Source organism: Melospiza georgiana, chromosome 9 (genome assembly GCF_028018845.1).
Source record: "Melospiza georgiana isolate bMelGeo1 chromosome 9, bMelGeo1.pri, whole genome shotgun sequence".
In the NCBI taxonomy this organism is placed as follows: domain Eukaryota; kingdom Metazoa; phylum Chordata; class Aves; order Passeriformes; family Passerellidae; genus Melospiza; species Melospiza georgiana.
The window spans coordinates 26,951,279-26,978,678 of NC_080438.1; the positions used below are offsets into that span (position 1 = coordinate 26,951,279).

Sequence of the window (27,400 nt, forward strand, 5' to 3'; positions counted from 1 at the left end):
GAGTACTCACTGTAAATGTGGGGTTTTCCTCGATGTTTTAGACACAGATGATATTTTCAAAGGAGCAGAGAAAACCTCATCTTTTTCAATTTCAGTGTCATGTCCACACCTATATCCTGAGGACTGCTTGGAAGGCTTGGCTGCCTGACTGTGCCCTGCTGGCAGAGGAACAAAACAAGCAGCAAACAGATCCAGTGTCATCCCACACTACCCTGGGAGCTGCACTTCATTTTCTGCTGCTCTCTGCTCCAAGGCTGACACTTCCTTTTCCTCCTTTCTTTGCCAGCTTCGGTGAGACCCATCCCAGCTCCATGGCTGTTCTGAGCCCGCTGCTGCAAAACTGCACAGCCCTGAGTGAAGAGCAGGTTATTTATTTATGATGGTTCCCTGCCCTGGCTCTCAGGGACAGCTACCCTGTCACAGGGACATGATTTATCCCCCCAAGCCCTGAAACTTCTCCAGTTTTCCATGCCATTACACTCCCTGTATTGTCCTTCCTGGTTTGAAAAGAGAGCAGGAGGTAGCCTGAGCAGCAGCTCCCCACAGTGTCACTCCCAGCTCCTCACAGTGTCACTCCCAGCACAGCATTCCCAAGAAAGTGTCCCAGGAGCATCAGAGCCCTCAAAGCCACTGCTGAAAGCACCTGCGGGTGTGTTCTGAACACAGACAGAAGCACCAGTGAAGATCAGGCCTATGGAACCTCACTCAGCTCCTGCTGCTCAGGGCAGCTCTCGGTGTGGTGGCTTGCAGAGGCCCCAAGATGTCCAGAGAGGAGGAAGCCCTGGCCCAGGCAGTGCCAGCCGTGGCTGGTGAAGCCTCTCCAGCCCAGCATCCAACCCAGTGCTGCCCATGAAGGAAATGTCCCCTTGACATGGCACAGCCTCCTGGCAGCTGTCCCACAGCCAGTGTCCAGCCGAGGGCTGCCACAAGCCCTGCTCGCTGTCCCTGCGCTGTGAGGGGAATTTGTTGCTGCCCCTGCGCTGTGAGGGGGATTTGTCGGGGTCACCGCGCTGTGAGGGGAATTTGTTGCTGTCCCTGCGCTATGAGGGGAATTTGTTGCTGTCCCTGCACTGTGAGGGGGATCTGTCGCTGTCACCACGCTGTGAGGGGGATCTGTCAGGGGTCACTGTGCTGTGAGGGGGATCTGTCGCTGTCACCGCGCTGTGAGGGGGATTTGCTCGGGCTGGAGCTCCCCAAGCAGGTGGCAGGGCAGAACCCCAGGCTCCAGGGTGAGGTGTGGGAAGCACCCTGCTGTCCCCAGCAGGGATGGGCACCAGGATTCAGGCTGGGCAGAGGAACTCGTCGGACCAGCCCAGGCAGTGCTGGATTCCATCCCGGCACAGCCTCCGGGGGATGCAGGAGCAGAACTCGAAGTGCACTGAGACGCAGCTCCACCACTCCTGCCCACACGGGGGACAGGCAGCTGCTGGAAGGACACAAAACAGGGAACTGAAATGCTTCTGCTGCACTGACCCTCTGCCTCCTCCCTTCCATGGGTCAAATCCTTTCATCCCCCTAGCAGAAAAGCTGCTGGTGACAACCCTGTGACTGTGGGCCCACCAAAGCAGACACTAGCTTGGTGCTGTCACAACAGAGTGTGACATTGCAGTGACCTTCATGGCAGAGAGGCCATCCTGAGGGGGAACAACTAACTGTAATCCCCCCCCCCCCCTTTTTTTTTGTCCAAAACCATGGGGGTAACTTAGGAACAAATCTGCTGCTCATATTAGCAAGACTCTACTGCACAGCTTGGAGATCCACCCATCTGCTGACCAGCTACCAAAGACCAGTTTGAATGGTTACTACTAACAGCCACACATGGTGATGAAACTGCTCCACATCAGCAAGACAAGGAGGAAGAGCAATTTTTAGGACTGGGAGCAAAGCACAGATCCTTTCCTCTCTCAGGCGCCACCAGGCTTTGACACAGAAGCCTCGGCAGCCAAGGGGACTGAGCCTGCAGGGCTCACACTAACACCCCACCCCAGCTATTTTGTGTTTCAGTGGTGGGTGCCAGCCTCCAGGCATTTCCAGCAGCATCCACGAGCACCACACCTGTGGAAGCTGCTGCAATCCATCAGCAGAAAGACAGGAGCCAGCAGACAGACAGACTTACAGCTCCAGGACTCGTCAGAGCAGTCCCCGCAGTCGTTCATCCCGTTGCACCTCTGGTCAGCATAAACCCAGGATCTGGGGTTGCTGCAGTAGAAAACCAGGTACCCTGGGAGGCTGTGAGGCAAGTCACCTGCAAGGGCACACACACAGGCCATGATAAACTCCCCCAGTTTAAATGGGGATGGCAGGCACCAAAGGCTGCTGCCAGGACACTTTCCCTGCAGCATCAAACAAGCATGAACAAATGGGGAAGCTCTGTGGTGGGACACAGGAAGTCTGCCCCAGGTTTCTGCTTTATTTAGTTTTTTTCCCCAGGGTGACTGAACAATAAATTACCCACGAAGGCATACAGCTTCACTGATGGAGAAAAACTACATCATGGTTTAAAAAAAATCCTAGGAAGATCACATCAGCTTGAAGTCTCTGATTCCTGGTATTCCTGCTAAGTTTTGGGCAGTGCCATCTCTCAGCATCTGCCCTACAAAGGCTCTACCAGGCCTATCTGCTCCTGTAGGCAGCCAGAAGCACAGAGCAGGGCTAGAGGAACCCTGGGTGCTGTCTCACAGCTGGAAGATCAGTGCAGGGGGGATGCTCACAACAAAACCACTCACCACAGAGCTGCTCCTGCTCATCCTCTCCGTTCCTGCAGTTGCTGACTCTGTCACAGACCCAGCTGGCAGGGACACAAGTCACTCTGTCATCACACAGGAAGCCTGTCCTGTTATTAGGGGCTGTGCAGAGGCGGTTCACTGAGGGGAAAGCAAGAAAACTTTTATTTTCCAGCATTTTTGTGATATGAGGAATAGATCAAGGGGAGTAAAGGGGAGATTCTGAAATTAATTTTTTGTTCTGGAAATAACCAGGGGCCAGGATTAATTTCTGGCAGGTTCATGGCAGAGTCTGAAAACCACACCAGTAATCTTAACTATGACAGTGCTATCCAGAGTTATCCCTGCCCTGTGGAGCAGGGAACGCCTGGTGGCCATTTGTGCTGAGCAAAGCTGGTACAGCTGTGCTCATGCAGCACCATTTCTGCCTCCCTTACCAACAAACCAACCCCTCTGGGGATCCAACCTGGTGCCCGTGGCAGGAGTGCCAGGGCTGCCACCGCCGAGGCCACGGCGGCCGCGAGGACGAGCAGCGCCAGGGCAGAGATGCAGAGGTGCCTCTGTGTGCAGCCAGGGCGGGCACCACAGGGATGGCAGCAGCCTGGGGGAGGCAAGAGAGACAGTGAGGGACTGAGGAAGGGTCTGGGGTGTTTCAGAGGGGAACAGTGCAGGGACACGAGGCTGGCATGTTGGGGTCTCTGCATGGGGGCTGCTGGGGATTAGGGGTTGAGAGTTGAGTTTAAGAGCCAAACTCCTCCATTAAACATCTCCTAGTGGGGAATTTTGCTGCTTGCAGTGTGGAAGAAGTTGTGCTGCTGCTACAGAGCACTGGGGTGGAATGACACAAGCCCCACATCTCCATGGAGCTCATCCTGTGGGCTCAGAGAAGGGGGATGAAGGTCAAACCCCTATGGGACAGCAGGGACACTGAACCAGGGCAGGCTAGTGTGAGGCTGGGGAAGGTGCCCTCCAAGAGCCCACAACAAAACTCCCCATGAGGTAAGATTTCATTTTACAGCACTTCAGGCTTTCTGCCCCAGCTAGGACTCCCACTCCCATGAAATGAGGCTGGACATCAGCCCAGAATAGTGAGAAGGAACTGAAGAGCTGCCCTTCCCCTCCCTAACAACATCTCCAGGGCACAGCAACCTTCCAGGGCCTCCAGCTTTCAGAAAGTCAGGGACATAAATCAAACCAACTGCAGAAGCTAAAGGCCAAACCCACAATCACAGCAACACAATGGCAGCACAGGGAGAGCCATGCCAGGCACCCACCCTCACCTCAGCAACCTGCACCTGCAGCTCTGCCTCGAAACCAACAGGGTATTTCCCTCCATTCCTTCATATTCCCACACCAATAGCAAAAAATATCAGTGTGGTCATCTCAGAAACAAGTAACCAGTCACTTAAGGCAATCCTGCCTGAATAATTGATTTTGGTACAGCTGAACTTAAAAATCTTTAATTAGAATTTTAAAAAGCTTTCAGGAACTGAAAGAGCTTTTAAGTTAGAATTTGTATTAGCTGTGCTTTGTGTTTACTTAGTTGTTTTAGTGTTCAAACTCAAGGGAAGGCACAGCCTTTGCTCAACAGCAAAAGAATCCTGATTCCAGCAAGCTCCCCCTCTGTCATGCTCAAGCAAGAGGCAAACCCAGATTTCAGCTCAGAAGAGAAATGGTGAATTGCAGCATGTCTGTGTCTACAAAACACCTCTGACTACAAAGCACAACAATTACAAACAGACTTGAGTATAAAATAATGGTGCTGAGGAAATGTTGCAAGCTGAACTACAGGCTTGCTATGTTGTTGTCTTTGATCCCACCTCATCCTTCAGAGTATGGGCGAAATTTGCTGAAGTTTGGCTATTAAGACATAGGGAAAGGCCACAGCAAGCTCATTGTGAGCCTGTGACAGATGAGGATCACCTATCATACAACTGTACATATGTCTGCCAGCTCCAGGCCAACACAGAACAGCTGAAGTTTATTAATTTTATAGTCTGGACATTTCACTACACAGAAAAGAGGGAAAATCGGTCCAAACAGACCATAAATACTGGTTGTATTTTATATTACATTGATAGTTTCCATTGATTTATACTTTAATAATAGAACTCTCCATTTTGTTCATTACCTCTTTTTCCAGAGAAGGTCTCTGTTGAACCAAAAGTAGCTACATCACCGTTTCTCTGGAAGGAAAGGGATAAAAGGGATTTACAGAATCCCACAGCCACACAAACTTCACCTTTCTAGTTCTCACATCTTACCCAGGAATACCTCATGTACTCCATTATTGTTACATATAAGTAAAAATTGCCTCGGTGAAAACATGGCCCACCTTTAATTCCCAAAACAATCAATCCCATCCCTTTTTAAACCTTAATTACCCATTTGTAAAACAAACACCAACCAAGCCCAGTGCTTTATATCAACTCTTCTCCTTTGTATCAAGATAAGGAGAAACAGCTCAAAATCTCAGAGAAACAACTCAAAATCTCAGAGAAACAACTCAAACTCTCAGAGAAAGCAGTGATAAAGAGGTCAGGCAAACAGCACAGGCAAGAACACATGCACTTCAGGGAACAGCTGTATGTAGGATTTTTCTGAACAACTGTACCTGGGGATGAGTTTTGTTCATGTTCCCAGAGCTCCAGGGACTGCAGGGAGTTCTCTGCACCTGAGCACAGGTAAAGTTACCAGGATACAAACCCAACAGAGGCAGGAGAGCAAGGAGAGCACCTCACAGGCAGGAGGGACTGGCAGGGCAGAGCTGAGCCTCTGCCCCAGCCCCCAGTGAAAGCCAACAGCAAACTCTCTCATTCTTCTTGTCCTGAACGTGGTTTCGCAACAGGGCATTAGACAGTTCAGAGTAAACAGAGATTTAGGGAGCTGAAGCCCTGCTGCCAGGTTGGAAGACAAGCACTCACCTCTAGCTCATGCTGACTGCATTTATCCCCATGCTGGTCATGGAAAACCCCTGCACAGTTAAAGCTTGAGGGAAATGAAAGTCTCATCTTCATCAAAGTCTCCTGTCTCCACAGCTCCTTCCCAAGCCAGAGCTGTCCCACTGCCCTTGTGGCAGCACCAGCCCAGGCTCCTGCCAGATGATGGGATCTCAGGAGACCTGGCAGGGTACAACCATCTGGAACAGCTTTCTGGCTTGGGCAATGAGCACAGGCACAGGAAATTCCCCAGGGTCCTTTTTGACTTGAGTGCTTGAATTTCCAGGCCTGCAGGAAGGCTTAGCAGCTCAGCCTGCAGCAACCATGAACTTACAAATACATTGGAGCCTTCTAAACTGGCTGCAGGTCTTGGCACAGCTCCCACAGAGAGGAGTTTTACAGCTTCAAGGATGAAATCTCACGAGCAGGCAGCTTTTCTTGGGGATAGTGAGGAGAAAAAGCATAAAGTTTTTGAGGAGCCTGGATTATTCTTGCAAGAGGGTCCAGAGGACTCAAGTGCTTCCAAATTGTTGCCACCCCACAGGCCATGACTCCTCCCCAGGCAGGACAGTCCCACCAGGGCTGTGGAAGAGAGGCTGGCAGCCAGGTTGTCTCTGAGCTGGCATTGCCTTGAGCTGACTCAAGCACCTCATCATGCCTGACAAGGAGGGACAACCACAGCTCCAACTTCCCTCTCCATCCCCCCCATTATACTGAGTTAACACACTCCTCATGGCCAGGGCATCTCCAGCCCTGTCCTCACAGACCAGCCACAATTAAACACAGCCTTGTAGGAGCTCCTCCTTCACTACAGCAGCACCAATTTGTCCAAAACAGAAGCTTCTCACAGGAATACATCACTACTAAAGGCAGTGCTAGAAAACTCCTGTTTCAAGAAGGATCTTGGGTGAAAACATCCAATGCCAAGTAGCAAACAGTCTGCAAGTCTGGGCAGCTGCTGCAATGTGGAAAAATGTCAGACTAAGCACATCTTGAATTCTGGATCCCTTGCTGTTTAAAGAGGAAGTCTCAGTTTCTAATCAGACTTGATTCAGGACTATTTTGAGCCTTCCTAAAGCTTATTAGGTGGTTGGGAGTTTGCTAAGAGCCCTGTGTAAGAGCCAGGTAAAGCAGGCCAGCTGTGCATACCCTGCAAAACAATCTACAGTGAAGAGTTTAAAATGTGGAGTCAACCCACCCTTGGGGACAAATGTCTGTAAGAGATGTCCAGAGAGGGACAACAGAGCTGGGGAAGGCTCTGGAACACAAGAGAGATGAGAAACACCTGAGGGAGCTGGGGGGGCTCAGCCCTCAGCCTGGAGAAAAGGAGACTCAGGAGGGAGCTTCTCACCCTCTGTAATTCCCTGAGAAGAGCTTGGAGCCAGGTGGGGTCAGGCTCTTCTCCCAAATAACAAGCAACAGGACAAGAGGAAACAGCCTCAAATTGCACCAGAGGAGGATTAGATTGGATAGCAGAAAAAAAAAATTCACTGGAAGAGTTGTCAGGCATTGGATCAGGCTGCCCAGGGCAGGGGTAGAGTAACTACCCCTAAAGCCATGTGCATGTGGCACTTGGGGACATGGGTTACTGGTGGCACTGGCAGTACTGGGGAAATGGTTGGACTCATTCCTGGAGGTCTTTTCCAAGCTAAGAATTTTCATGATTCTACAACCTGACATCTACCACCATCTGTTTCCTGCTCCAGGATTATCAAGCTCAGCTGTAGCCAACCAGGCAGCTGGATTTCAGAGCAGTTACCCCACATCAAAGGCTGCTTAGAGTTCAGAAAAATGAGTTCATGACAGCGATGTCAGAAAGATAAGCAAGCTCTTCTGAAGTATAAAAAATAATAAATAAAAAATTCAAATATCAGAAAAGCTGAAGAGGCAACAAGTATCAGTGTATCCACTATGATAGAAGGTTATTGTAAATTCTAGCACCTAAAAATCTCCCGATTTCCCCCAAATGTACCTGGGCTATTTCTGCCAGCAGTGAATTGCACACACTTAAGAGGGTCACCTCATTTGTGTCCAGATGATTCCATTCTAAAGCCAATACAGGTTCAGTTGAACACGTGCCTAAAGAGAATATAAAATGCTTTCATCCTGCAATTTCAATAATTTAAGGCCCTTCATTTAAACAGTGGTTTTGAGCAGAGATCAAACCCAAATTGCAGCCTCTGAAAAGGGAGATGTCAGTAAGTCAAATATTTAACAAAAAATGAATAGGAAATGACATTTTGCAAAGCCAAATGCCAAGACAGCTTAAAGAGTCCATTTAGATTAGAAATCTTGAGAAACAGTTCAATTACTTGCTATTATCTGATTTTACTGAGGGAAGATCTTTTGACAAGTTTACAAGTACAACACTCACCAAATTCCTCAGGCTCTGGCTGGCTCTGGACACAGCAGGGCCAAGTGCCAGAGTGCCACAGGCACAGAGCTCTCTGTGACCCAAGAGCACGCTGCTGAATCACTGCCTGCACTGCACAGATCACTCAGCTGAAATGCCATTAAACAGCAAACAAAAGACAAAACACCCAATGAAAGCACAAGTTGTTTGCTTAACTCGAGCCCAGGGCTGTAAGCAATGGAGTTTTGAAGAGAAAGTTTTGTGGAATCAAGTCATCAGCCAAACAGAGGTCGTACTGTCCACGCTGGAACAGGCACAGAGCCACGTGTGCACAGAGCTGCTCCCTCTGCAACCACGTGTAATGGTAAAGGAAAACATTTAAACAGGCTTGCAAACATTTCCATAAGCTATTCAGTTAGAAAAACGGGGATTGCTGCAGTCTCTTCTGGAAATCCCAACCAGCACAGTGCTAACTAAGATGGGCACTAATCCCTGAAGTAAAAGGCAGCAGTAGCAGGGATTGCTGAGCAGGGTTGCACAGATCACACTGAGCTCTGGATCCCCAGCAGAGCGGGGCTGTGCTGGGCTCTGCCTGCACCAGCAGAAACAGAGCATCACTGACACAGGCAGCTCCTGTCCCTGCAGTGTCCCCAAACACCACCCAGCAAGGCCCCTGCAGTGACACCTACACAGAGGGCAAGGCTGCTGGCCCAAAGCTCTGGGCTGTCCCACTGAAGAGCTCAGCATCAAGAGGTACCTAGAACTGAAGAGCTGAGACTGCAGCTCCTGCAGGCTGACAGAAACCTGCTTCAAACAAACATCCCCAAGGACCTGAAAGCTCCTGACAGGCGCTGCTGGGCTGGGCTCTGCACATTCCTGAAAGGCTCCATCAGCTGCTCTCACACCAGCACCTGCTCACAGACAAGTTGGGAACGACCCCTGAGCCAGGTTTAAGTGGGGGAATACATCACTGTATCCCCCAGAACCTCCACAGTTCTTCAATACATTTTTTTAAACCTTTGAGGGAATTCTGTCTAATCAACAAAAAAATGACAGTGAATTGAAGACTCTGCATTCTAGACAGCATTCACTCAGACACCCTAAAATAAATCACCAACACCCCCAACCTGCCAACACTGTGGGAACCAGCATACAATAAGATCCACAAAAAATAGGTTAGACATGAGGGACATTGTTCATTGCTGCTGTGTTAGTGAATCACAGCAAAATCAGGTCATGTTGCCCACGAGAGGAAGGCTACAGACAGGCTCACACTGAGCCTGCTGTGGTCAATAATTAACCATAGCAAAAAGCTATATAGCCAACATTTTCTATACAGTCAATTTTATTTGTCTGCTCTCATTTCTCAGGAATCAACTTGTTTCTGTAAATGAAGTTACAAGACCAGAATAGTTAATCAAGAACAGAAAGTAGTTTTCAGAAAACACAGGTGCTAACTTTACAAGCAATTTAAGACTTAAAGGCTAAAGTTTGACAAAATAACTGACCATGTAATGTTCTGCATGTGAAGGGATATGTCTGTAAATTTTAACACATTTCCATCTTTCACAAGCTGAGTTCTAGCTTACAGTACTTCACAAGTGCTTTCCACCTTGAATACTGCCACACTGTAGAAAAAATATATTTCTATTTTTGAAGACAGGGTTGTTTGTGCATGGACATTAACAAGTACAAAAAAAATCAGCAGATAATTTTATAATATTTTCTCTTAACTACAACAGAAAGTGCAACACTAGAAAGGCATGTCCTGCCTACTTAAAATGTCTTATACCTTTACAAAGCTAACTCTGACTGTACACATTACATCCTAGAACACACAAGTAAGTTTGAAAGTGTCCTGGCAGAAGTATGGAAAGCATGCTTACAACTTCTGTAAGCAAAAAGACACAATAGCAAACACCAGTGAAAAGTGATTATACCTGGAAACAAACAAATTCATGTCTGAATGTCTGAATCTTCTCTACTAGCTGAAAACAAAATCCCATGACATTTGTTGATTTTGCAACTTTATTTGCATTTAAAGACTGGCTGCTAAGCTTCTCATCTGAAGAACCACCACAATCAATCAGGAGTTTCTAGCTCTGTTAGAATTAGTCTATGGGATCCAATGGATTTAAATTGCAGATTGATCCAGATTGACTTTTGTAGGAAGAGGTCCTGCTTCTTCATGTTCCTCAGTCTTGCATCTAACCAGAACAAGTGCAGAGGGTGGGTATCTGTTGAGTTTTTGCTCATTCATGTATTCCAAATCTCCATAGATGCTCAGCTTCTGAAACATTTAAACAAGGTACTTTAAGACAAAGACTCACCATATTGTGAATAAAATGAGTTTCATTATGCAGCTGCATTCCAGGTTCTGATGGCTGCAGCTTTGCAGTACAAGGCTTTCTGTAACATCTGAAATTCAGGGCTGGAACTAGACTTGCATCCAGAAGAAATGTATGAAATTTGCCAGAACAAGGGCAGATACAGTGTTTGTGTAACAGCTCCTTTGGTGTGTCAGGACTCTGGGCATGGGAGAGTGCCTGTTCTCCTCCATGAGACTGCACTCATACACATCCCAATAACTCTGCTGTCACTGTTCTCACTACTGACCCTCCTGCATTAAACCCAGACTGGGTCTCCCCTGCACCACCCTCAGAACAGCTTCATTCCCAGGGAAATGACAATCAGCCTCCATTTGTTCAGAGCACCCTGAAGGCTGTTGAGAGTACAGCACTACAAACCAAGACATCGAGTCTGAATAAGGCTCAGAGCCACAGGAATGAGCAAGAATGCTCAGCTATAAAACCATCATTTAAATAAAATTGGTTTGCCATCCACAGCCACAAAATAAGAAAACCCTCCTTAACTGAACCTCCCCCAAATATTTCTTCATAAAACATAAAAGCAATATAATGAATAAATTCCAAATACTGTAGTTCTGAAGGGCAGTACCTCAGATGGAACATACTGCTCTACAGCTGTAGCTACAGTTGCACAACAAATCCAGAGCAGCACCAGCACTGACAGGACGAGTGTAGTGGTTAAAATCCAACTGGAATTTCTGAAATGACAAGAATGTTGATAGATTTCATAGACTGAATACAAGACAATAGACCTCTAAAAAGTTTGGCTCATTTCTGACTGCCTTTCCTGCCAATTCATTGGTCTCTGGCCCTTCCAGCTACACAGCCCACTGCAGACTCCTGGGTACTTTAATGCTCACTTGATATCACAAAATACTTGCAGGGTTCTGTTATGGGGCCCTAAGAATCCTCCTGTTTACAGATGTAAAACCAGATTTTTCTGTTATGCATCTGCAGGACAACTCACTGATCCTTCATGTGGGAACATTTGAGGAAAAAGTAAAAAAGCTTTAATAAATACATACTGAGTATTTTCAGCCTGGAAACAAGACATACCAGTGTGCTACATAACAATCCCAAAACAAAGTGCTTTGCCTCAAAACACATTCAGAGCTAATGAACAGGCAAAACACAGTATTGATTAAACAGTTCCCAGAACACACTCAAAAAACAGCGCAGGAAATTATCAATATGTTCTTCACTTGAAATGGAAAGGAAAAATCAAAGTTGGCAGGACGGCATGCAGAAAACACGGGGCCAGCACAGCAAAGCAGCACTGATGGTCAGATACAGAACTGTGATGCTGTGCATCCTGATCCTACAGACTTGGAGACCTAGAGGAAAGGGCTGTACCCTCCCCAGGGGCAGGGCCAGCTCAGGACATACGTACATGGACAGACACTTGAAGAAGCTGTCGCTGGCTCGCTCCTCGAAGAGCCCCCGGAAGGCGTGCGAGCTGCCCGCGCGTCCGTCTGCTGAGGCACAACAGCACAAACAGAGGGCACGGCAGCAAGGGCAGGCAAAACCCACACCCCACACACCCTGCCCGTACACACACCATAAAGGGAAGCTTTACAGCAGCCCCAGCTTGCAGGCTTCCATTTGAGCAGAGCTCAGTTTCTACCACCCTTTGCCAAGTGTACGCAGTGCGCTCTGCACCGTAAATAATTATATTGCAGCTTTCAGAAAATTTACTTTCATATGCCACCTGCAATGTTATTTTTTAAATTTGCATGACAGGGAACATTTGCATTTACTCTTCCAAATCACAAAAAACAACTTACAGGCTGTTTTACTCAGTGACAAGGCTCCTTTTGTATCTCCTCCAGTGTCCTGATCAAGCTGTGGAACATACTGCACTTCTGGCTTTGACTAAAACAAAATAAGGAGTTAGGAGATCCTGCTAGAAAGCTTTCACTGGTTTTGATAATTTTGATAATTTACATTTTCAGAACTAATACAGAAATTAACCTTAAGACATGAGCCATTCTTTTAAGTCTGAATTTTAAAATTGCCCCAGAGGCAGTGAAATACTAGGAAAAACTGAACACTTTTGATGGTGCTCTAGAGTTTTTTCTCTGGCTGGAAGAAGCAGAGTTGAAGTCAGCAGCCAGGACACCTTAACCTCAATGAAAAAAGGAAGCACCTGGAATATGACAATTTTGCCATCATCTGCTTGAAGGTAGAAAGTCCATGAGGATGTTATGAAGCTCTGAGCTGAGTCCATCATGTCACTCCAGAATGATCTCACCAGTGTCAGAGGAAAGAGGAGATGAATTCGTGGCATCAGGGACATTAACTGCAAGCACAACATTGACATTTTTTCCATTTGTTTTTATATGAAAAAGACAGAAGTTACATTCTTGCTCACCCCTCACCTCATGTCTAGATTTCAGTCCTTAGGAAGATTTATTTTCCATTTGAAGAAATTTTAAAAAGAGAAGACACACACTGAACAGAAACAAGTAGGTGGTATTTGAAAAACATGTCACCTACTTACTTGCTCTTGCCTTAACTCAGCAAATGGCAACTGGTTCTGGCATCCAAGATGGCAAGCATATTGTTCATCAGATTGGGAGTATGCTTCAGTACAGGCTGCAAGGGAGAAGTTCCCCAAATGAGATGATAAATTCTGCATTTTAGTTAAGAAAACATTCTCAGTATAAGTTGGATCAGAAACAAAGCAGCAGTTGACAATCCCATTTTGCAGAGGAAGATATGGCAATCCCAGGGCAGCATTTGCTCTGAGGTCTAATGACAGAATCAGAGCTTCAACAGAGCAGGGATTTGAAATCTGGCTGCAATCAGAGCAAATGATCACCAGTGTTACCCTGGCTGAGCTCAGGGATGCCAGCTCTCCTTGATCCTCCCACCACCACTACAGCTTTCTTCTGCACATCACATAAAACATCAGAGAACAGAGATGGAATCCTAAAGAGAACAGAGGGACCATCAGTCCATTAAATCCCTTTGAGGGAGCAGCAGAAGCCATGGTATCACAGGAAAATCAAAGGAGCATTTCCTGCTAATACAGAAACTGCACTGAAAGTATTATGGAATAATTTCCTATGAAAAATGAAGCTAACTCTTTGTTTTAGAGAGAGCTTCTATTAATTGCTTACTAAAGATCATAAAGACCAAGAAATCTAAATTATTTGGAGAGAATAATTTAGTTTATTCTGCCCATGGACAAATCAGGCAGATGATACACAGGCACAGCTCTCCTGCACTATTCTGAAGCTTAGCTGGACAGTGTTTCAGTAGTACCTTAACTAAAGAATCCAACCAGAAAGCAACACAGAGGACAGGAGCTCTCCTGGTTTTCCTGAGGAACAAATGGACCATCATAAGGACTAAGAAGCTGGCAGGAAGCATGGCAGCAGCAGGTGAACATTTCAGGGCTCAGCTCATGGCACCTGAGCAGCCATTCCAGGCTACAACTGCCACTGAGTCAGTGTCTGCAGGCAGCACCAGAGCCAGAGCTGAGCAGAGCAGCCAAGATGGATCTGCCAAGCACAGAACACTCAGGGCACCCACCAGCAGATTACAGAACATAAGCCAGCAAAGACAACAGCCCCAGAAAGAAGAGTTAAACCAGAAATAAGCAACTGTTCCATTACCCTACATGTGCTCTATTGCCACATTACCCTGCTTTATGGCACTCTGTGTGTGTGGTTTGACAACTACACTGACAGGCTGTGTCACAGCTACACAGTGTGACAGACTGGAGCATTAGCCCATTGCTGGAGTGTTTGCTGCACTTTTGTAACACATTAGCATCTCTGCATGCCAGCCTTTCTGCTTCCCTACCTGAGCTGGCCACAAGCTCTCTTGCTTTCAGGAGCTACTGAGAGGACAAAAGCCTCCCCTGAGTGCTGGCCTGGTGCTTCATTGTATTGGTAGTAAATGTGGAGAGCTCCTGCCTTTCCTTTCTGAATAAAGCTGTGAATCAGCTTCCTCAATATTACTGGAACAAAGTTCTGCACAATTCCAAACCCACTATTAATTGGCTTGTATCACACACTATCCCTGGAGGGACATAGAGGGGTGGCACTTGGGGACATGGTGGGCTTGGCAGTGCTGGGGGAATGGTTGGACTTGATGACCTTATCTCCAACTGAAATGATTCTATATTTCATCTTCACTGTTACATCTTTGCTCTAACACAGATAGCCTGAGCCTATTCCAAGCAAAACATGTACCTCATTCCCAAGGGGTAGCTGCAGGAAAAGCTCAGGATGTAGGCCAGACCACAAGTTACAAGGCACAGAGAGAACTGTGCTCTTGCTCCACTGAACAATTCAATTCTATATACAAATTTATCAGGAATGGCAAAGGGGACTGATTGTCACAGGGAATTATTAAAAGACAAGTGTTATTTGCCTGGATTTCCCCCCAGGCATTTTGTGTTTTCTATGACAAACTGTTTACAGTAAAATGCACTATTTCTAATTTATTTACAGACACTGACGACACTGGAGAAATTCAGGAAAACAGCAACACTGAGGAGAAACTCACAGACGACAACCTTCCTATAGGATTTTTTTTAATATACCCTCTATATAAGCTTTAAGAAGCTGTTAAACAAACCCAAAACAACCGAAAGAATGGCACCAGCTCAGGAGCAGCCTTTCAGACAGTGCAGCTGAGTGTGTGCTGAGCTGGGGGTGCCGCAGGGCTCACCAGAGTCACACTCCTGCTTGGTGCGGTTCAGGTCGGCGCCGTCGTCCACGAACTGGCAGATGGAGAAGAGTCGGCAGCCGCGCTGGCAGGCGTACAGCTCCTCCTCCTGGGGAGCACAGGGACAGGCTTGCAAACCCCCAGGCCACAACAAATTGTCACAAAAAAACCCCTTATTTTTGTTGTCTGGTTGGGTGTTTTTGTCCTCCTTCCCCCAGCTCGGTGTGGGACGGGATGAGCTGCAAGGAGCCCAGCAGCACTAACAAGCCGTGGATTTATCTGCAAACCTGGAGCAGCAAATGCTGTTTTGGAATTGCAGACCCACAACCCACAAGCAAAATTAATCCTGTGTTTGACATTAAGACAGTGCTGTAAAAGATTTATTGACATTTAACCCTACGAAGAGTAGGAAATCTACATTCTCAGAACTTAAATGGTAAAACCCAGCAGGAAAGCACCAAAATCCTCTAATTTTGACAGTGGAATACAATGTATCTGAACTGATTATTGATTCTAATCAGAGCTACAACAGAACTATCAGAAAGAGATTATTTTCTCTTGTCCTACACAGCATCCTGGTTATCTGCCTACTGCCAGCTTCACAAACACAAATGTTTAATTATTATATTGAATTGAAGGGCAGAAGTGCTTCCCCACTGCCAGCTATTAAAATTGAGCAAATACAGAAATCCTACACCCAGTATTCCTTCTGTCCACAGCCCCAGGGGGACGGATGTGAATAAAGCCTCTGTGACAGCAGTGTCCCACTGGCCACACCCTGCCACTGACCCATGAATCACAACTTCAAACCACTCAAACTTCACAGGCGCCAAACGGGCTCTGAATTAACTTAACAACAACCAAACACACCACACCTCTTGTACAACCTGTTGTAAATGACCTGGCCATTGTAACTGAGACCATGAGTTCATCTGCTTTAAAGGCACAAGAGTAGAAAATTATTAATATAAACTAAAACTCAAATCTAACACTGACAAGGTGGGTGGTGCTGGAGCAGAAAACGGTTTGTAATTTGATATCCAGATACATGAGCTGTACAGATATATTTCCATCACAGTCTCAATGAAGTTCGTCTTATTTTCCACTCACAACTAAAACAAATTTCTTTCAATTCCACCAGTAGTTTTGTGACAAAGAGAACAAACACTAAATGTAAAAGATGCGACTGTATTAGTGAACAGCTCAAACAACACATGACAAAACTCTTATTCAAAAAGTAAAGTAACGAAATTCAAAAGTGCAATACGCCAAAAAAACCTATGTAAATTTAATCATATTCCACACAACTCCCTGTTACTTTCCAGCTACAAAATCCACCTGAATTCCATGGGGAAGAAGACAAAGCCCTGTTACCTGATCCTGGCACTGCTCCACCTGCCTGCTGCCTTCCTGTGAAATCTCAAACACGGGGTAAGAGTTCCACCTGCCACACAGGTGCAGCTGACAATGAAGTTTATTGCCAACAAAGAACAAGGAAATCTGAGATTTGTGATCTCAGATTTTCCAAATTTAAGCCCATAGTTCAAAGGCATGCAAGCATGAACCAACAGCAAACCCTGGGGGACGACATTAAATTCCTATCAGACACAATTTCAGTGTTTTATCATGAGATAAAAAGTTCCCATGAAGGCTCTGACGAGCTACTTGTTTGTCATCGTTTATACTTCACCCTTCAGGCGCCCTGACTCAGGATCTCTGCCCTGCCACGAACACAGCACTGCCCAAAATATGGAGCAGCCCAAGCCAAATTACAGCTGCCTTTTCAAGAACAGGAAGAAAAAAAAGAGCAGCCAAACGCCCCAAACCCACAAAAGCCCCAGCACTGACAAAGCTGTACTTTGACAACAGCGCTTCGCTGTCAAGCGGCAGCCTACCCATCTATTTACATAACGAAGTATCTGCTTTAGAGAAGAGACGGAGCAGCAGGGGGAGAGGGGCACAGGAAGGGCCGTGCCAGCCCGGGGGAGGCGGAGGGGAGCGCCGCAGGTGCGGGGAAGGGCCCGCCCGTACCTTGGGGTAGGTGTGCAGGGGGTACGTCAGCTGGCAGGCGCGGTGGCACGATGCCGTGTTGCCCAGCACGGAGTCGAAGGCCTCGGAGGAGCCGGCGGGGAGCTGTCCCGAGGCGGCCCCCGCCTGGATCACCAGGAACAGCGGTAAGAGCAGGAGGAGGACGGCGAGGCCTCCCCGCCGCACCGCCATCTTCGCTCCTCCGCACCGGCCGCCGGCAGCCTCTCGCGAGATGTGCCCCTCGCGGAGCTTGCTGGGAGGTGTAGTCCACGCCGCGGGGCATCCCCGCCCATTTCATAGAGCCTCGCCCCCGGCGGAAACTACCGTGCGGAAAGGGCGAGACAGCGGCACCGTCTTCTGCGCGACGCCTACTGGGAAATGTAGTTCGCACCGCGGGGTACCCCCGGCCATCCCATAGGGCCTCGCCCCTGGAGGGAACTACCGGGCGGAAATGGCGGGGCCGCGTTGGCGGCTTCCGTGAGGGAAGACGGCAGGGCGAACATGGATCGGTTCGTGGTGCGCTGTCCTCGCGGCCCGCAGAGCCCCCGCCGGGCCGCGCCCGAGCCCCGCGCCTGCCGGCAGGTCACCATCGAGTCCCTCAAGGCAGGTCCCCGGCGGGAGGGAGCGGGGGCCCGGCCCGGCCCAGCCTGCCGCGGCACCGGCTGCGGCGCGGTTGGGGCGGCGGGGGAGCGGCGGTGTGTGGGCAGCGGTTCTGCACCGCAGTGTGTGCAGCGCTGCGGTGAGACCCGAACAGGGAGGTGGTTGTACAGGTGCAGAGGGCTCTGCTGCCTTGGAAGGGCTTCCGTGGGTTATAACTCGGCGTGGTGCAGGGTCTGGCTGGGCACACATTCGAGGACAGCCCGGTGACACCGCCAGCCCCAGTATTCCCAGCTGGCTCTCATCCCTTTCCAGCAAGGAAAACCCTTCCGTTCATTTCATGGATGTCGAGAGCTGAACCCCTCTTGGTCACCTGCTTGTGACACAACAGCAAAACATTTGCTGCGCCAAAAAGTTCATGGAGTGTGGCAAAAATCAAAAGAATGGTGCATAAAGTACTGCAGTTGTCTGACCACTGCTGGATAAGATGCTTCACACCCAAAATATGAGACTTGCACTGTTTGCAGTCTGCTCTGACAAGGTCTGTGGCAAAACTAGTGAAAACACTGCAGCTATGCAGTGTATTCAGGTTTGCATTCACGTTCCCTAATGCTCTGTTTCTCACTTTGCTGGCATTGTTTTATTTCTATAGTCAATGTGAGCTGGATGTCAGGATAATCAGCCACCTCCCTCTTAATCACTTTTCCTATTTAGAAACGTTTATGCAATGGATTCCTTAAATTCAGAACACTTCTAGGAGGAGTTTGCTGTTATGTGCCCAGAGTTTGGCAGACCGGGGTGAAAGCCTCTCATTTTGCTGGTTACTTCAGCCTTGATTGGCAGGAGTTTTCTAATTCCAAGCAAGTGCCCATCATATATTCTGTGCCATGATCAATAATTCATGTATTGATAACAGCCCCATTAGCTGAGATGAAGGTTCCTTACTTATCATAACAATATTCCACTTTCATAAGGAGCTTTTCTCTTTCCCAGAGAGTTGTGGTTGTGGAAGACATAAAACGATGGAAGTCTATACTTGAGCTTCCTGGGCAACCCAAAGAGAACCTGATGGAAGCTTTGGAGGAGCTGAAGAAGAAGATACCTTCCAAAGAAGTGTTACTTTCCACTAAAATAGGTACATCTGGTCTATCTAAACTGTGACTATTAGGCTGTCTTGTGTCTGCTTGGCTTGTCAGTACACTAGAGATTAGTCTGGAAGCTTTTTAAGAAATGAGGAAAGTGCTGCCAATGAAATATTGTTGATATCAAGCCTTGCAGTTTGCACAGCTTGTACAGAAGCTGTCCTCTGATTCCTCCCAGGAAATACTGCATCCCCCCTTTTGTGGTCACAATTTTGAAGAGCTCTCCGTGGTAACTCTGTGGTTTATTCCTTCTCCTGCTGTCAGTGCTCATTTATCTGATTTGCCTGAATCCCCTGGAGGTGTGAGAAGATCTCAGTGGCCCAGAGCTGCTTCCTGCTTGCTCAGGCTGAGGAATCCCCAGCAGATGGGCAGCTCCATGCGAATGGCACAGCCCCATCCCTGCCTCTTCTCCACAGGACTCAGGGGAGGGATAACGGTGACCACATGGTCCCTGCCTTTCCCGAACAGGGAGAGCATCCCGGCCTTTGTTTGCCCTCGGAGCAGCCGGATCTCTGTTCACAGAGCCCTGGAAAAGCAGCTGCAATCCGCCCCTTTCCCCATCCCTATGATCTGTCATTCCATTTGCCGTGTTCAGCTTATTCAGGCTTTCCCCGGGATTTTCCCCAATGCCTGCCTGAACAGCGCCGGGCTGGCAGAGGCACTGAAGCCTAACAGTGACATCTCCTGGCCGACAGCGCTCCTGGCCAGGGAAAACCACCCCTCTGGAAGCAGGAAGGTCCCTTTTGTCTCCTCGCGGGGGAAAGGCTCTTCTGCACTGCCAGCCCTCTGGATGGGGAACATCCTGCTTGGAGCCATCGTGGTGTTCCCGTGTTTAAATGCTACAGCCATCACCAGCAACATCTGCTTCCTTAAAGGGGGTCCCAGCTAAAAAACAGCACTTTTTGTAGGCCAGGCTTAAAAACCTTCACCAGATCCAGGATCCCTGTAAACAGCTAGCATAGCCTGAGTTAAATAAGTGTGGCTCCACACCTGGGTGACTCGGGAAGGTGATTTTCTCAATTCCTTGATAAATTCTCAAGCTCCATGCTTAAATACTGGTCATTTTCTGTTTGTGTTTGTGTCAGTGCTTTGGTTGTTTTGCTCAGACTGAGCTGAGAAGCTGTGTGGCTGCTTTAGCACTGTGATTTGACTGCTGCCAGCTGTGCTTTCCCCAGCTGCCAGTCCCACAGGAGCTGTTCCCTTCCCCAGGCCACACGGTGAACAAGATGCGCAAACACCCCGACCCAGAGGTGTCCGGCCTGGCCAAGGACATCTTCAGGGAGTGGAAGAGCTTCATCAGGGAGCACTCCAACAGGCCCTCCATCGAGGTCAGGAGTGATCCCAGGACTGAGGCCTTCAGGAAGAACGCTCGGAAGCTGCTCAGTGAAGCCCTGGAACTGGAGGTACAGTTCAGAGCCTGTGGCTCCAAAATTTCCTTCCTGTGGGAACAAGTGAAACCTTTTCCAGCCAAGCTGGTCCTGCCTGCTGAGTGGGGACAAGACCAGGTGATGTGTTCCTATTTTTAGGGATTCACAGCACATCCCTATTTATGAGTAGTTTCATTTGCAAGGTAGATAATGGGTTTTGGTTGTTAACCAAGGGAACCTGCTGATTGTGAGTGTTGTCATTTCCATAACCTGTCAACAGATTACTTGTGTGGCCACTACAGTTGGGCTGTACAAGGAGGAAATTAATAGAAGATGAACCTTTTCCTACTAAACAGCTATGAAAGCAACAGAGGGACTTTTGGGGTGTTTCCTAATTAAATATTTGTAAATTTAAATCTATAGCAAAAACAGAGAAGCAAGGTTGACAGTATATCAAGTGGTGATAAATACCAGATCCCTCAGGTATGTTTAACTAAATGAATAAGGCTCTGCTGTAAGGCTTAATAACTAGTTTGCTTGGTCTATGAAATGCCATAATAATTGTAATTTTCAATTTATTCATTAATTATCCTTTCAATGACAAGTCAAGTGATAAACATTCAGGAGTTTGAAAGTTGTGTGTTTGCTAGCTGTGAGAACAGCCTCTCCAGCTTCCAGTCTGGGGCAGCACAGAAGGATGGTTTGCTGTAGGAATGCCTCAGAAAGGTGGGAGCTCACCTTTGGTGAGTCAAGCTTAGTTCTTAGAAAGCACAGCTATGCATGGTGATTATAGTGGCAGTGAAGTCTAAATCTGTGGAACATAAAGATTCTGGTACCACCCCAAAATGAGTAGAATTGGGTAAAGCAGAATTGCTTCTGAACAGGACTCACCTGAAAACACCTGCAGCCACCACATGTGCAGGCAGAGGTCACAGCAGTTGAATTGCTGATAAAGGCAGGGGAGCCACAGCTGCTGCACTGACACCTGAGAGGTGTCAAAAGAGAGAAGGGAAGGTAGGACTGAGTGGATCCAAGGAGGTTTTTAGTGATGGGTGGCAAAAGTTGTGTGATGAAGGACTTGCAGGAATACCACTCAGCTCACTGGAATCTCCTGCATGCAATGCATGGAAGATTCCCCATCACAAAAGGCAGAAGTGAAATTAAAAGCATTTCTTGAAGGGTGGGGGATTTCTTCCTAAACGGTTCTGAATTACAGGTTTTGGCACATGTTGAAGCAATAACTACATAATTAACATTTAGCAAATCCCTTTCTGCATTCTTAATTACACCTCCTTCTAGAGACAGAGATCCCACATTTCCCTTTATAGCAGCAGGCAGAGTTGCCAAGTGTTTGGCATGTCTTAGAGTTGCTGTTGGAATCAAGTTTAAAATAGTATCCAAGGTACCTTATATCAGCCAGATCAAAAGTGAGCTTTATGGAGACACTACAGCATAGCTTATAATTGCAGCGAGCTTGATACCCAAAGCTTGTCACAGATTAGTTTCCTGTTGTGATGGCAAAGTACTGCCACCCAGCTGGAGGTGGGGATATGTTCCCTGCCACTGACCACGCTGCCTTGTCCCTTAATTGCTAGGGTGGAATTAAATTGCTCTTCCTGTTACCCTTGTGATGGGAAGCAGATTTCCTTGAATCTAAGCTGATTAACGAAGAAACACTGAAAGGCACCAAACTCCAATTTCAATCAGCTGGCCTCCTTATTAAATGTAAAGATCTAATTTTATACTTTGCTGTTTTCAGATTGATCACCCACTGGCTGAAAATATTGAGCGCGAAGCTTTTCATCTCTGCTCCCGCCTCATTAGCGCTCCGTATCGCCGGGCCGTGCGCGCCCTTGTCTTCTCATTAAAGCACAGACCCGAGACCAGAGCAGCAGTCAAGGATGGCACACTCCCTGTCCCTGCCTTTGTGCAGAGCCACAAAAAGTGAGGAGCTGTGCTTGATCCGAGGGAGGACTTGCTGTGCCTGCATCTCCGTGGAACTGGGAGCCCTGACTGGGTGATCCCTGGCACTGCTCCACAAACAGGAGAGAAAAACCAGTGATGGAATGGGTGCTGTAAATTTGACTTGCTGAAAGTCCATGTGGGCTTGTTGCAAGGAAAGTTTCTTCTACTCCTCTGTGTATTTTCCATCCTTGCTGACTCACCTGTTTCTCTCTTGTGCCCGTTTGTTGTAGCTCAGTTTAGCTCGATCCCTGGTGTGGATCTTCAGGTGTATTCAGCTGAATAACCCCTTTAAAGGAGCAGCTCTGTGCTCTGCTGGCTGGAAATACTGGTAATTATGGCTAATTGGTGCATGGGAAGGGATTCCTGGGGGATAATTGCAAACTCTAGTTAGCCCTAAATCAGCCACGTCTGCTGCAGCTGGGCCTGGCCTGTTTTGCCAAGGTGATTTTCCTTTGCTGCATTCCAGAGCTGGATGTAAAATGGATTTCAGTGACTTCCATCCTCTCAATCATTCTGTGATTTGGGGCATTTTCTAAAGCCCCAGGGTAAAGGTGCTGTTTAAAGCCTCTGCTGTTCAAGGAGCAGCTCATTCAGCCTTCCAGACCTCACTCATGATGTAAACATGGTGCTTGTTTTTACTGTAATGTGAAAAAAATCTTGTCATGAATTATCTAAATAAAACTAAATACTCCTTTAAAAGGCTTTTTCTTCTCTAAAAGGAACATGGTTCAGAATGATTGCACGAACAAATTTAAGCAACAAACTATTGTTTAAATTCTTTCTACTTACTGAAAATTGGAATTCTTGCCTCTATATTTGCTCTGATTTCTTTTGTACCACAAGTTGTCTTGTTCTCTATAAGTTGTTACCAAGGCTGTTCCAGGCATGGTGTTCATATCTTCACCTAAAAAATGACTGATTGTCACTACTTGGAGATGCTAGATACTTTTTTCATCTGTAGACCCTTAGCAGAAAACTTACTTGAGGTGTTGAACTCCATAAATTTAATTAGGTAATTGCAGGTTCTCTTAAGAATATCTTCAACCCTGTTTTGTTTGCTTGGGCCAGTGCAAGACCAGTTTTGCCTGTGCACATTGAAGGTGTCCTCAAACAGCTGAACACATTTGAGCTTCAAACTGAGGTTTCATTTGTAGGAAGCTAAAGTCAGGTGTGTTAGAGGCAGAACCTGGCAGATCTGTGTGTGCTGATGCTGTGGGTAATATTCAGTAACATGTAACACTTGTTGACCAGGCTGTAGCAAAAAAATGGGAAAATCCTCAATTTCTTACAAGCAATCAGCTCAATTTCCCACTTAAATAGCTTCAAACTGCACAGCTGTAATTGAATTTGTGTACCCTGGACAATCAGGAAGGGTTCAGGATCAATGAATGACACAGCTTTTGCATCAGAGCTGCAACACCAAGACCTGCAGGATTTATTTTCAGCTTCCTGTTCCTGGTGCCAGACTGTGTTTTCTCTGTTTGGGTAATGTGAGAAGCAAAATCCCTGAAAATGAGGAACTTCTGGTCTAATGAGAGCCAGGCCAAAGAAGCTTCCCACACAGGTCACATACAGTCTGGCTGTGCCAAATATTTTTAATTTAGAAAGTAACTGCATGGATGCAGAGTTGCTGCACACAAGCAGAAACCTCTCCTATAAATTTCCTGTATGTAATGGTTGATGTTTTTGCCAAGCTTGTTTCAAAGGAACCCAAGTGTAAAGCTCTGGGTCTAGTTCCTTTATCTTGATGTTAAAGCTGGCAGTAACATTTGGGCTGAGGAGTCACAGACTCAGCTTTGACTGGAAGAACTGGAAAGTCTGGAGAGTTGGGCTTAAAACCTATAACAGGAGGAATTCAGGGAACCAGGGAAGGTTTTAGGGACAAAAACAGAAAGGAAGGTGGGGAAAGAAAACAAAAACAGAGATGGGAAAGCAATAGGCCCAAAAGGGTTTCATTTTCCCAAAGGGTGATGCTGAATGTGACAAGAGGATACGTGATACCTGGCACTAATGAAGTTTTCAATTAGTCTATCAAAACCAGATTCCCTCCATGGGGCAGCCTCACCTGCACACTGTGTTTATTTATGCCTTGGGGTAGCTGCTGAATCAGTTTGCTGCTCCCTGGCTCTTCCTTCCCTCCCGAGGGTGATGCAGCCCAGTCTGCATGCTGGGGAAACCCTTCTAGATTAAAAAGGGAGGATGAAAGGGCTGAGCAGTGCCTCCCTTGTGCTTGTTTTCTCTGGCATGGAGACTGAAATCCCTTTTAACTGGGGAAATGTTAAATGAGGGAGGCACCCAATCTAGAGAAAAGTTCTTATTTTTCCCCTTTTCCTTCCAGATTAAGCCTATCCCACAGATTTGTTTTTAGCAAAGGAGTACATAGATAAAGCTGGCAGACCTCTAGAGACCTGCTGCACCCAGCAAGGAGAGGAGGGAAGCACTTTCTGGAGGTGTCACCTCCTGATCCCCCACCCCACTCGTGAGGAATGCAGGGTGGGCTCATGCAAAAGGGAATTCACTCCTGCCAGAGCTGACTTCTGCCCCTGGCTTTGAAGAGCAGATTTGGGAAGGCAGTAGGTGACAGCTTGCTCTGCTCCCCATCAGCAGGCACAGCTCAGGAGAGCTTTGTCCTGCTGCAAATTACCTGGGTGAAAGAAGATGGGAGTAGACAAGACCCTCCCTGTCCTTTGGAAGAGAGAGAGCTCAGCAGCTCACCAGTTTTCATCTTTCAAGAGGCTCTTCAAAGGTTTCTTCACAAAGAACCCAAAGTTTTAGATCTCATTTGCTTCCCTGGCAGCCCTGTAATATGAAGGGTTGGCTAAACTGGCCCTGGATTAAAAGACTTGAAGGCAAGGAAATGCCACAGAAATCCTTGGAGCCCAAAGGATGCTCCAGGAACTTCCCCCCCAGAGTATGTTATGGAGCAGAAGTAGGAGGCTGGAGCAGTGGAGGGACAGAGGGAAACAGAAAAGAAGAGACAGAGGGAGGGAAACGCATGAGGGAACTCCCCAGCCCAGCTGACCACAACCAGCAAAACCTTGTTCCTCCATGCAGGGCATGGCAACATTCAAATGGCACCTCAGGAGGGGAAACTGAGGCACAAAGGAGCTCTGACATGTCACAGTAAGCAAAAAACAGGGAACCCCATGCCAGGGTTACACTGCAATTAATGATGCTCCAGTTCTTGTGCTGGCAGTCCCCTGAACAACATTCATGGTCTCTGTCAATTAAACTGGATTATGGAATGGTCCTTGCTAAATATATAATATTATCTAGCAAGCAGTCATCTTGCTATAAAGGGTGCTCCTTTAATGGACAAACACTGTTCCTCTAGCACAGCCAGCCCCAATGGCAAGAAAAACACAAAAGCCAAAATCATTTCTGCTGTGGCCAATATTTTGCCTGAGCTGGAATGTTCACATTGCAAACACTGCATCCTGTCCCAGAGAGAGGGAAGGGGAGAGAGAGGAGAGCTGCAACATGCAGAGCCAGCCAGAGGGAGAAGGCAGGCTCAAATCTGTACCCTCAAAGATCCCAAAGTCATGACTGTGAGCCCAAAATGCAGCTGTGAGCTCCCCACCCATCATGGGGCACTCAGCCTCCACACAACAAATCCCCACGAGCAGGGCCTCGCTGTCCCTGGGGCTGTGATGATCAGGAAACTGGGCTTAAAATAAGCTTGGAAAACAACTCCTGCTAAATGCTGTCATTGCATTTTTAATTGTCCATATGCTTGATCCATTATGTTTTCCCAGATGGCTGGGCTGCCTGACTACTGCCTCCTCATCTGTGCCACTGTGGCCAGGGTCTCCAGGGCAGGGACACCTTTGTTGCAGGCCCTGTGTCACTGTGATCCTGACCTGGATCCCCAAGGCAGGGACACCCTCATGGCAGGTTCTGTGTCACTGTGGCCAGGTCCCCAGCTGTGAGCTCCATCCTTCCCAGCACAAAACTACAGCCACTGACCCATCCTGGGGAGCCATGACTGGCTTGATGGCAAAAGGTGTTCTCCTGGCCTTACACACCAACCCCCAAGAAAACCACCCTGAGGAGCAGCAAACCTGCCCCTGCTCCAGCCCATGAACTGCCCTTGTGCTTGCCCAAAGGCCAGTCCCTGCTAAAATACCCAAAAATGTTTGAGGAGAGGATGCAGAGGATGCACACCACCAGCATCCTCAGCCATGGGCTCAGCTCCAGCACTGGCTCCCTGGAAATCACAAGCACCCCATTCCCAGACTGGGATTAGAGTATAAAAACTGAAAAGACACAAATAACCCTCTGAGCAGAGCATTGGGGAAGGCCCACCCATGGAGGACCGTGGGTGTCACCACAGAAAACGTCCAGTGAACATTATATAGAATAAATTGCCTGGGAAGGGGTGGATCACAACACCCTGTGCTTGCTGGGCTCCCCAGTGGGATGCCCAGTCCTGCCCAGTGCCCAGGGTCTCTGGTGCCCATTTTGGGGCATTTCCACCATCATTCTCTTGTCCAGTGCAGCAGCACAAAAGCACATCCCCCAGCAGCACACCCTCACAGTGTTACACATCTTCTTGTAAATACAGAAAACACAGAGAGCATGGCTGAGATTTTTTGGATATTTTAGCACAGCTTCTCTCCAGTAGGAGCAATCTCCCCAGGGAAGGAGAGGAATGAACCAACTGATCCCCTGGGGGCTCTTGCAGTCCTGTTTTCTATGATCTACAATTTTCCAACACTGGATTTGCAGGCAGACGTTTGCACAGGGATAACAGAAGCTCTCCCTCCTGCACAACAGCCAAACCTTTGCTTTGGAGAGACACAACTCCTGTAAGCAAAGCCAGGAAATGGGGAGGCTGCATCCAGCCCGGCTCAGTGCAGCCATCGTGCTGTAAATAAATAATCAGCGGCACGGGAGGAGCACTGCCCGTGCCCGCCGCTCCCCCGCCTGCTCGGGAGCACCGGGCAAACGCTGAGGAGGGAACTGAGGCCTCGTGTGTGAGGACCACAGGCAGGGTGAAGGGAAGGAGTGCTGTGATGGATTCCTGGTATGTTTGCCACTCATCTGAGCAGCTTTTGCATGAGAAGAAGGGTTTTTTTAGGAAATTACCTGGGCAGGCCCCCTCCCGTGCTGGGCTCCATCCCCAGCCAGGGCAGTACATCAGGGAAGACCTGGTTCAATAGGGGATGCCAGAGAGCAAATTCCTGCAGGGCAGGGAGAGACTGGATGCCTGAATCTAGTGGAGAGGCTGAGATATG

The 27,400-nt window shown here is 47.8% G+C and overlaps 3 protein-coding genes across 4 annotated transcripts; 1 reads left to right on the plus strand and 2 right to left on the minus strand.

Annotated features, from left to right (window-relative positions):
- Positions 1 to 1,257: 1,257 nt before the first annotated feature.
- Positions 1,258 to 5,358, minus strand: LDLRAD1 (low density lipoprotein receptor class A domain containing 1). Its single transcript, XM_058030527.1, has 6 exons — positions 5,338 to 5,358; positions 4,855 to 4,909; positions 3,190 to 3,324; positions 2,727 to 2,864; positions 2,117 to 2,245; positions 1,258 to 1,426 (listed from the first exon to the last, which is right to left on the minus strand). The coding sequence occupies exons 1-6, from the start codon at positions 5,356 to 5,358 to the stop codon at positions 1,281 to 1,283; spliced, it is 624 nt and encodes a 207-aa protein (XP_057886510.1). The 3' UTR covers positions 1,258 to 1,280.
- A 3,984-nt stretch (positions 5,359 to 9,342) lies between these two features.
- Positions 9,343 to 17,319, minus strand: TMEM59 (transmembrane protein 59). Of its 2 annotated transcripts, none has more exons than XM_058030512.1 (8): positions 17,096 to 17,319; positions 15,068 to 15,173; positions 12,885 to 12,979; positions 12,531 to 12,683; positions 12,169 to 12,256; positions 11,775 to 11,856; positions 10,974 to 11,082; positions 9,343 to 10,305 (listed from the first exon to the last, which is right to left on the minus strand). In XM_058030512.1, the coding sequence occupies exons 1-8, from the start codon at positions 17,282 to 17,284 to the stop codon at positions 10,150 to 10,152; spliced, it is 978 nt and encodes a 325-aa protein (XP_057886495.1). In that variant the 5' UTR covers positions 17,285 to 17,319; the 3' UTR covers positions 9,343 to 10,149. The 2 variants fall into 2 exon arrangements, with proteins under 2 accessions (XP_057886495.1, XP_057886494.1); XM_058030511.1 differs by having other exon boundaries at positions 11,775 to 11,859.
- A 251-nt stretch (positions 17,320 to 17,570) lies between these two features.
- Positions 17,571 to 22,846, plus strand: TCEANC2 (transcription elongation factor A N-terminal and central domain containing 2). Its single transcript, XM_058030264.1, has 4 exons — positions 17,571 to 17,699; positions 18,687 to 18,824; positions 20,041 to 20,234; positions 21,958 to 22,846. The coding sequence occupies exons 1-4, from the start codon at positions 17,594 to 17,596 to the stop codon at positions 22,144 to 22,146; spliced, it is 627 nt and encodes a 208-aa protein (XP_057886247.1). The 5' UTR covers positions 17,571 to 17,593; the 3' UTR covers positions 22,147 to 22,846.
- Positions 22,847 to 27,400: the final 4,554 nt, after the last annotated feature.

What these genes read in the sequence shown, in the direction of transcription:
- TMEM59 (XM_058030511.1), bottom strand. Translation starts at nt 17,284, where the DNA reads ATGGCGGTGCGGCGGGGAGGCCTCGCCGTCCTCCTCCTGCTCTTACCG. An exon ending in CCCTGCACACCTACCCCAAG is followed by an intron (nt 15,174 to 17,095) that starts GTACGGGCGGGC and finishes TGTGCTCCCCAG; the next exon opens with GAGGAGGAGCTGTACGCCTG. An exon ending in CTGAGTTAAGGCAAGAGCAA is followed by an intron (nt 12,684 to 12,884) that starts GTAAGTAGGTGA and finishes TTGTGCTTGCAG; the next exon opens with TTAATGTCCCTGATGCCACG.
- LDLRAD1 (XM_058030527.1), bottom strand. Translation starts at nt 5,358, where the DNA reads ATGAACAAAACTCATCCCCAG. An exon ending in ACTCCTGCCACGGGCACCAG is followed by an intron (nt 2,865 to 3,189) that starts GTTGGATCCCCA and finishes CTTTCCCCTCAG; the next exon opens with TGAACCGCCTCTGCACAGCC. An exon ending in TGAGCAGGAGCAGCTCTGTG is followed by an intron (nt 2,246 to 2,726) that starts GTGAGTGGTTTT and finishes GTGCCCTTGCAG; the next exon opens with GTGACTTGCCTCACAGCCTC.
- TCEANC2 (XM_058030264.1), top strand. Translation starts at nt 17,594, where the DNA reads ATGGATCGGTTCGTGGTGCGCTGTCCTCGCGGCCCGCAGAGCCCCCGC. An exon ending in GTTACTTTCCACTAAAATAG is followed by an intron (nt 18,825 to 20,040) that starts GTACATCTGGTC and finishes TCCCTTCCCCAG; the next exon opens with GCCACACGGTGAACAAGATG. An exon ending in GTGAAGCCCTGGAACTGGAG is followed by an intron (nt 20,235 to 21,957) that starts GTACAGTTCAGA and finishes TGCTGTTTTCAG; the next exon opens with ATTGATCACCCACTGGCTGA.